Source organism: Ipomoea triloba, chromosome 11 (genome assembly GCF_003576645.1).
Source record: "Ipomoea triloba cultivar NCNSP0323 chromosome 11, ASM357664v1".
NCBI lineage: Eukaryota > Viridiplantae > Streptophyta > Magnoliopsida > Solanales > Convolvulaceae > Ipomoea > Ipomoea triloba.
In genome coordinates this window covers 13007308-13017154 of record NC_044926.1, presented here as the reverse complement: position 1 = coordinate 13017154, position 9847 = coordinate 13007308, and the positions used below count along the sequence as shown (strand labels likewise).

At 34.7% G+C, this 9847-nt stretch overlaps 1 protein-coding gene across 1 annotated transcript; it reads right to left on the bottom strand.

Moving 5' to 3' along the window:
- Positions 1 to 425: 425 nt before the first annotated feature.
- On the bottom strand, positions 426 to 7960 carry LOC115997325. Its single transcript, XM_031236868.1, has 3 exons — positions 7378 to 7960; positions 3886 to 4016; positions 426 to 1637 (listed from the first exon to the last, which is right to left on the bottom strand). Exons 1-3 carry the CDS (start codon positions 7579 to 7581, stop codon positions 866 to 868), a joined length of 1107 nt encoding a protein of 368 aa, XP_031092728.1. The 5' UTR covers positions 7582 to 7960; the 3' UTR covers positions 426 to 865.
- Between the last annotated feature and the right edge of the window lie 1887 nt (positions 7961 to 9847).

Below are 9847 nucleotides of genomic sequence, written 5' to 3'. Positions count from 1 at the left end.
GCATACCCCTTCAGAATATGAAATATCCGGTCTACCGGTTGTAAGATAAAGTAGAGATCCAATAATTCCGCTATACTTGGCTTGATCAACATTTTTGTCTTCATTTTCCAAATCCATCCCCATAGGAATATCTTTATCGAAGTTTTGCCATTTACTCCAAACTTCTTAATCAAATCCATGATATACTTTGCTTGGCTTATGAAAATACTTTCTTGCTTTGCTTGACTTATAAGCCAAGAAACTAATTGACTCTCACATCATAGAAAACAAAATACCTTGGTAAGAAAACTTTTTCCTCAACTGTGAGGAATTCAATTTCCTTTCAAAAATAAATTCCATAAACGTAACAAGAGAAAATATCATTTTCTTCAAATTTTAAAAAATTGATTTTCTTGAAAAACTTTTTTCATTCAACCATGGCACAATTTCAAAAACCTTATTGATATTAAGGTAGTAATTCAATATAATATCACCAATACATACTAAAATGATGTCAGAATAGAACAATAAATACCAATTCCGGAAAGAATATATGATACATATATAGACACTATATTCTGTTTTTGAATAAACAGATCTAGCTCCTAAGTATCTCTAATATACAGATTCTGGGGTGCTTCCGGGACACAAACCAAACTACGGCAAAATTCAACCGAGCCTGAGTGATAAGTTCATTGAAAGCACCAGCAGGCAGCAGCTGGAGATATGAACATCCTCAGCCAAACGTATAACATTGTATTTGATAATCACTTTTCTTATGTATATAGTCCCTGTTTTTCCCGTACCGCATAACAGATGATGGATGCCCATCTAAAATAATGAAGAAAATATGGAGTAGGCAGTGGGATATGCCAATAGAATTGCACTAATCAAGTGCAGCCTTGTTTCTTCGGCCAGTTATTGGTTTCGGTAAGCCATCAAAGATTGGTTTTGTAATGGATGCAGTAGTGAGTGTTGGCCACAGGGATGCCAGTGTGCTGCTATCTGAATCCTGCAAGCTTGGTGTGCTTGATGACTTTCTAACTCCTACCAGATTCTCAGCAATAAGTGAATCGCCCAAACCGATAGGGATAGGATTTATCAAACTTGCTTCACCATCAGCAGCTGAGACAGTTCGACTAGCTGATTTAGGCCGCAAAGCCAAACCTTTTCCTGCTATGGTCGAAAACCCACCGCCACTACTGTTATCTTCCTTCAGCAGCCTTTCTGGTGTGCTCAAGAAATCAGCATCAGATTTTTGACGCCTTCTGACCAGTTTCTCTACCCAACTATCTGAGCCATTATCTTTAGCATCTTGGGTTGATGCATGATCCACCAAATCACCATTCTGTGTCATAAAACCATTTGCTACACTTTTAGACTTTCCATGGAGACTTGGTGGTTGGCTAGATAGAGGTGCTGGCATGGTAAATGGGCCATCCTCTGGATCATGTAATCCAGCCTTTCGGTAGACAGCCATTTCAAAACCTTCAGATGCACTTTTCTGATCTGCTGGTTTAATACCATAATAATCTTGTAAACTGCTCATTGCTGGAGAAACTTTTCGTTGTGGAGAAGGTTTCAGTTTTAACGACTGCAACGAATCAAATAGATCAGAGTATCTACGGTTAGGTTGGGTCTGCTCCAAACTGCTAGGTCTGCAAAAAGAATTGTCACTGTTAGCCACTTGCCCACTTGTGCATCTTAAAGTAAACATTAAAACATAAATCTTTGCCTTTCATGACCATTTCTCAACCTCCAAGAATAGAATCAAGAGCTAATAGTTATAGTCAGTAACCCCAGCCAAGATGGCTAAAGATACAAACTTGTAACCACAAGGTCACGAGTTCGAATCCAAACCTTTTTGGTTTGAGCTAGTCAGCTATGGGCAACCTAGGTGGGGTTTGCCTAGTGCACGCTTTTGGGAAGTGGCTGCGAGTTTCCCTCGTCACCCCAAAAATAGAGCTAATAGTTATATCCCCAGTTTCAGTAAGCAATATCAGATAAGTTCTATATCTAAGATGATGTGTTCCTAAATTGCCAGCATAAGCTAAAGCTACAATCCTAAAAGCATTATATCAGTGTGTCACCATCCCTAATTGTTGCTTTAGAGCAAAACCCACATGCATCTCTATCTTCTCAAACAAATACAAAAGCACAGGAAAATCTCCAACCAAAACCACTACCTACGGTTGTACACATCTTAACAATAACAACCATCATGTTCAGCCAGTATTGGTCTACTCCCTCAACCCAAAGTCCCAACTATCCCCAAAAACAATCATTGAAATAGGATTAAACAAAAACATGGACCATATAAAGGGAACTGAAAATTGAAAACAGAATGATCAGAAAGATGACACTGCAATGCCAATAGTAGATGATAAACCTAGGAATAAAATTCAAGTCACCACCTTAAATTTGAAACTTATACATGCAAAAAAAAAATTTCTAAATTAATTATTTAAAAAAAAAAAAAAAAAAAAAAAAAAAAAAAACTTGTGATGTTTTGTAAATATAAAAGGCACAGGCTAGGCTATCATGAATCATGAAGCCTTCTCCAGGAACGATTTTAATCAGTTCATCATAGATCTGATGGACAAGGCACAAACAAATGGTGTTTGGGCACATACAACAGCAAGATATAACCAACATATTTAACACAGAGGGAGGGGGCAACAGGAAAGATCAAGAAGGTATTAAACCACCACCTGAAATATGAATATCAAACTTATTCCGTTTACTAATGGGAGGATTTCTCCAGTTTTCTAGAAAACTGAAAAATTGGAGAATAGAAAACAGATGTTTACTAATTACTAGCACAACTTCCATTTTGAAAACGGGAAACAATTTCCAATTTTCTAGAGCACTAGAGAAATTTTTTTTTTTCCTGTTTTCTAAATGGAAAACAAAATCTCTATCATCTAATTGGCTATATATACAACAATCACATTCTCACCATTATCTACTTACATATTTATCCATTACTATGATTACATTCATTATCATCTTCTTTTACTTATCACCATCTTCTATCTTTTCTACTTGCATTTAATTATATAAACATAACTATATTTGCTTATGCTTAAAGTTAAAACATTATTCACATAATCACAATTAAAATTTAAAACTTGAACTCTAAACCAAGTTTTAGATTTTGATTGAACTCAATAGATTATTGGTTTGGATATTTTTAGTTATGTTATATCCTAATATAAGTTTGGTCTGGATATCGTATATTGAAATTTCACATATATTAGACTTCAAAGTAAAAATTATATATACGTTTTCACTCAAATTGATATATACAAAAATATTTTAAATATTAGCTCAAAAAAATATTAATATTATCTAAACTAAATTTCAAGTTAACTTAATAGTTATTCGGATATATTTTTAGTTATGTTATATCCAGATATAAATTTGGTTCGGATATCAAATGTAAAAATCTTACATACATTAGACTTAAAAGTAAAAATTATAACCAAAAATATTTTAAATATAAGATCTTAAAATCACTTGAAATTGAACTTGTGTTAATTTTATAACGTTAATCCAAAAAAATAAATTTGGAAAAGAGTATTAGTAAACAAGTTTTCTAAACAAAAATTGAGAAATTAGAAAACAAAAAACAGAGAACAGAAAACTGAAGTAAACGGGCTTCTTAATGTTATAATAAGAGCTATAACAACTTGAGATTTATAGCATCCCAAGAAATTACCATTGCACCAAAATTGGGAAAATAAGGCAAAAATATGAAGTTCTACAAGTAGAACCTTGTACAGGAAAATCTGATGACAGGTTGAGAGATGCCCCCTAATTTAGTAGAAAGCCCAATGCAATCAAATTAAGAAATGAATCAAAACTAAATAAAAAGGGCACTCAAGTAAAACAAGTGAGAAATACCCTTGTTTATCTACACCATTTGACAGAATTGGAGATGGCGGATGCCTCCCTGGTAAAGGAATTTGAAGTGTCTTTAGAGCAAACATTTGGAGATCAGTAACCAGACCATTCATCCTCTTAATATCAGCCACCTGTCACACCACAATAGTCAATGCCAAACCACAAAATGATATGCAATATAAAGTGATTTTTCCACATAAAGAACAAAAAAGCTAAATGTCAGTAGCTCCAAATCACAAACATTTATATCTAGAATTGCCAACTGAAAGTTTTGTTCTTCGGAAGGGAAGAGAAAACAAAGAAAATTAGTTGTTTAAGTGCTCATTTGTCAAAAGTCAAGTGATGAATCATTAATGAAAATTTTTTGCTTTGTTTTGGCAAAGTGCATATATGTACAAAAGCAAACCAAAGCAAGCGGGAGAAAGGCATGCCTTTCTAGAAGATACGAAGTCAACACTGAAAATTAGGGCTAAAATAAGCAAATCTGGTATAATTCTAGCTTTCTTCTCTACCCAAAGGCCCAGACAACACCAAGTAAGCTTTCTTCTTCATCAATCTTCTGCCACCCAGCCCACCTTCACATTGTTGTTCATTTTTTTTTCACTCCAATTTATACTTTCTCTCAGTCTCTCTAATCTCATTGGTTATTTTCCTTTGATGCTTTATGCTTGTCTCATCTCTCTCTCTCTCTCTCCATCTCTGGGTTTTTTTCTTTTGGTAACTATGCTAAGCATATTATCTAAATATGTCCATTAAAATGGTAATTAAAAAGAAGTTGCTCCAAAGTCCAAACTGACAGGTAAGTTCTCATAATGCAACATAACATTGCAAAATGTAGCATCATCTAAATCTCTCTACAAACCACTACTACCCACAAACAGTATAGGCATTTATTGAACCAAGATTGCAGGTACAGAGGCTTCCTAGCTGTTGATGTAAACACAGAAAGGAAATTTGTAGAAAAGGGTGCTCTACACTTAAACAGTTTAGGGACAAAACACGCTTGTGTAGAGGTGATAGCATGATCATGCATTTTAAGAATCTAAGATTGCAGACATAATGTAGCCTTCTGAATGTTATTATAAGTGTTTTAAAATAATAATAATAATAATAATAATTTAAAAAAAATTGGGGTATGTCTTGTGTCAATGCACACAAATTTCAAAATCTAAGTACTGCAAGTATTCCTAACTTCGTTCTCATAACATCTAACAGGTCAGATGTGCATGTTGACATGTAGCATTCAATGAAACAACTAAACAACCTATCCCCATTGTAAGAATGCAGACATGATGCTGCATTCTCAACATTTTAATATAAATATACATTTTTTTATAAACAACATTTTGGGCATATCTTGTGTCAATATGCACACTATTTTCAAAATTTAAGTACAATAACTATTCACGCTATTTCGTTTTCATTACAACAAAGTAAGATACACATTACACACCTTTGCCATTTGATGTTTAATAGACACCTAAATAGCCCCTCCTACTCCCATGGCAATTATTTTCTTATACTGAGTTTCCTTTGGATAACCAATTTGTTTGGACTTGAGTTGACACATGATGTTCAATGGTGCCTATAAAACCCCTCTCGACACCTATGACAATGATGTTTCTTAACTGAATATCGTTTGGTTAAGCCATTAAGCAATTGGTTTGGACTTACTTAGTTACTTTATCTTTTGTTGTTTGCTAACTGCTTGTTCACAATGCCCAATAACTATGCTTTTTCTAGTCAATATCAGTCTTTTGTCTCCATTCACTCTTCAGTATAGACTTCCTTTCTTCTCCAAAAAAAAAAAAAAAAAAAAAACAGAACAAAACAAACCAAAAACAAAAATAAAAACAAAACAAAACCCAAAAAAAACAAAAAAACAAAAAAAAAACAGGGGAGAGAATGGAGAGAGTGACCAATAGGTACTATTATGATATTTTTAAAAGGCCAACTACCATGTAGTGTAAATGTGTAATGGTACCTCTGATACCATTCCGAATGGGTGGTCACATGATCGAACTAAGGTGGTGGGGGCATTGATTCTTATTATTTGGGCCAAAAAAGATTGAGAAAGTATAGAATATATACTACCTTGTAAAGAATCAAGTATTTCAACAACAACAACAACAACAACAAAAAAAAAGAAGATATTTTTAAAAGACAACTGAATTTTGGAGCATATTGATACTATCAGATCTCAGTGCCATAGAACTATAGAAGTCCATAAAATCCTGTATGCCATCTAGATTTTTTTAGACCACATAGTAAGGATTTTAAAAAACTATCTTCAATTACACTTTCCCAGAGTGTTTGAATCAGAACTAATGAAAATTGAAAAATGAGCTAAGCAAAGGCTTTAGTTTAAACCAAATAAAGGACCCATTATCTGGCTTAAGTTATTGATCATCACAATGCGGCCTAGGCAACAAAGGCTCATAGCCTAAATCTTTCTGCCCTAATCTACGAATCACCAAACACAAAATCAGAATATTATTTCAGGACATCTTACACTCAGCACCTCCAAAAATCTCCTTAGTTCTAACTCACATTTCCTAAAAAGCCATAAAAACCACTAGCAATCCAAGCACAAAATCAAATACAAATAAAAAAGAAGAGTCAGCTTCTCAGCTTTAAAAAATTAGCCCGCAGCCCAGTTTTCTATTGTCCATATTTTTACAATAATGTACAATAAATATCAGAAAACCATTTTTAATAACGTGGTTAAACCATTTCAATCGAAGATCCTCTGGATTAGAGCCAAGGCTGACGAAGTTGGCAATGCATTCGCAAAGGTAAAGGCTCCTGGCGTGCATGATAATGGGAATAGGTGGCAGCTATTAAGCTGGACCAAACCCCAGAATGGCTATGTGAAAATAAATGTAGATGGAGCTGTTGACAGATTCACTTCCAGAGCCAGTTGTGGTGGTCTGATTAGAGTTGAAGATGGCTCCTGGAAGCAAGGGTTTACCTTCAGTGTGGGATATTGCTCACCTTTGGAAGCAGAAGGATGGTCACTGCTTAAAGGGATTCAATTGGCGATTCAACTTGGATTTAAGAAAGCTATTTTTGAAACTGACTCCAACTAGACCACGAGCTACCTAAACTCCACAAGGCCTCCTTCAATTGCAGCCCATAATATATATTAGAGGCCTGCAGAAAAGAGTTGCGCAGCCTCGAGTTCTGGCAGATTGTATGCGTTGCGCGGGAACAAAATCAGGCAGCTGACTACTTTTAGCCAAATTGGCCAGGAATTTGCCCAAAGGACTGAATGTCCTCACTCACCCTCCGGATGAAATGTTAGGAATATTGGAGGATGATAGTTTTGGTCTCCGAGTGTGGAGGAATGTTTGTATTTCACAATAGCTGATTTTTGTAGGGTATCACCCCTCCATTTATATATAAAAAAAATTCTTAAATCTTGACAATACAAAAAAAAAGCAGACGATCATAACTTAGCAGGGAAGGAGTTAAAAATATCCTTTTAATTACCTCAACGCCGTACCGAATAGCAACACCAGCAAGGGTATCCAATTTGGAGACTGGGTGTTCGATATAATTCACCCCGCCGCCGCCACCGACGCTCCCATCACCGTCAGCAACGCCGCCAGCGCCGCCGGACGGCGGCATCGATACTGTAGAGCGATCCAACTGATTAAAGTAATCTCCTCCATTCACTCTGACCCCTCTTTCCATATTCCCTACTAACTAAAACTATAAAAAAGAAAAAAGAAAAACAAAAAAAGGAATCCCACACCACCAAAACGAAAAGCAAATCAACGCAAACCCAGACTAAGCATTCTGATTTGATTAATTACCAATAAATAATCATAATACAGACGCATACGGGTATAAGCGTATATGCTATGTATAGATGCTTATGTACAAGTATACTTGCATATGAAATGGAAGAAGTGACTTGGGTGAGTAGATCTGGACTGGAAGAAGTGTGAAGAATCGCTTTAGGCGTTGGGTTCTTGGCCCAACCTCGCCAGTAGCGGAGATCTTACTGCCATCAATTTAGGAACGCTGCATTTTTGGAGCGTCCATTTGTCGTCAGATTAATGTATTTTTCTTTTCAATTCTCTGTACACCAGGTTTCACATATAGTCAACCCCACCGGTGTAACTGTGTAAGCTTATTACTAATCTAAGCTCACAGGATCATAGGATAGTCGTTAAATCACGATTCACGCAATCGACGCACTAGTCAAATTTTGATAAATTATTACGTGGATCGTGATTCACACAGCTGTGTGGATCACAGTCTAAAATATCATCGTAAATTTTATGAGTAAAAATGATGTACATTATATGTAAGAATAATGTACATTACGTGTTAGAATAATGTACATTATGTATTAAAATAATGTACATTACGTGTTAGAATAATGAAACATATAGAGTAGTATAATACACATTATGAGTTATAAAAATGTATCTTGCAGCTAGACGCGCGAAAAAGTAAAATTAAACAAAAATGACGTTGTTTTTGAATCGTAGTTCACATAGCTTTGTGGACGACCACAACCCACGCAATAACTATTGTCAAATCTTAGTCTTCATGTGTGCATAAGGGATCCATTTCTACAGAAAATTTTAATTTGATCAATCAATAATAAATATGACAAGTATGAGATAGAAATAGTATATACTATATAGTAGAGAAAACATTACAACATGTAATTAATAATTTTATTCTCAACTTTTACTCATATATTCATACTATTGATGTAAACACTTTTGATAATTTACATGATGCAAATATATTTTATGAAGTAAATTTTTTTACTATATATTTTAATTTTAAAATTTTTATGAATAAAAAGTAAAAGAATAACACTCAAAAGTAATGTCACCTGAATTAAACCTCAAAAAGTAGCGCTCAAAATTTCAAATGTTCATAATAAAATTTAGATTTAACAAATTCGATCCAACGTAGACACATGACTACACAACTCAATATTATTATTACTTATCACTAACATGATATGCAAGTTGGAATGAAAAAAAAAAAACACAATCTCATTTTAAGTAACTTCATAGTTTGTCATTTTCTTTAAATAAAAAAGGTTAAAATGTCATCACGCACCATGAACCATTCTTGATTATTCATGTCGCACTATGATCTTCAATAAGGGATATTTCGAGTCATAAACCAAAAAAAAATTTTTTTGCCGAGCCTTTTTTGTAGGTTTTCCGGTAATCCTGATGACATGGTGCGGGTAACTTGCTGATGTAGAATTTTTTTATTTTTTTTAGTGTCTTTGCTCGGTCAAATAAGCTTACTCCATCCAGAAGTTGACTTTTTCATATCGCTGCATCTGAACGATGATGTTTAGGGGCTAATCATCTTCAAATCTCGCACCCAAGATCCGGCTTCTTACTAGCCAAACAGTCAGAACAAAAATACATGAACCTCTCCGGTGAGGACTTATTGCCAGTGACCCATATGAACATGGAAAAACAAACAAAATGAAACTCTAGGCTGGCAGTGAACGTAACTGGAGGCCATAATAAAACAACGCAAAAGCTAAGTCTCCCATAATCCATGGAGTACGTAGCCGGAAAACCTATCAATGTAATCCATGAAGAAGAACTCACAGCGCAAAACTTTTAAAAAATCTCAATTAGAACTCACAGCATGTTAGTTTTGTTTTGCACACACAAATTAGTGCCATAAACTTGTGGAAGCAGATCAGAGATGTTACTCATATAGTATACCATCCATATCATCCATAAGCTCCCTTTCATGAGTTCAATTAATCTATATCATCACGTTCAACTTTTGTATTCTCAGCATGAATAACAATAGCATATTTATCAAAAGAAATCAATGAAAGAAGGGTGTGAGAGTTTTGCCCAAACCCATGTCATCTGCAAAAATACCACCACGAATAGGATCCGACGGCTTAACAGTAGAGTAATTTGTCAATGCATTGACAAAAACAACCTATTTTTCC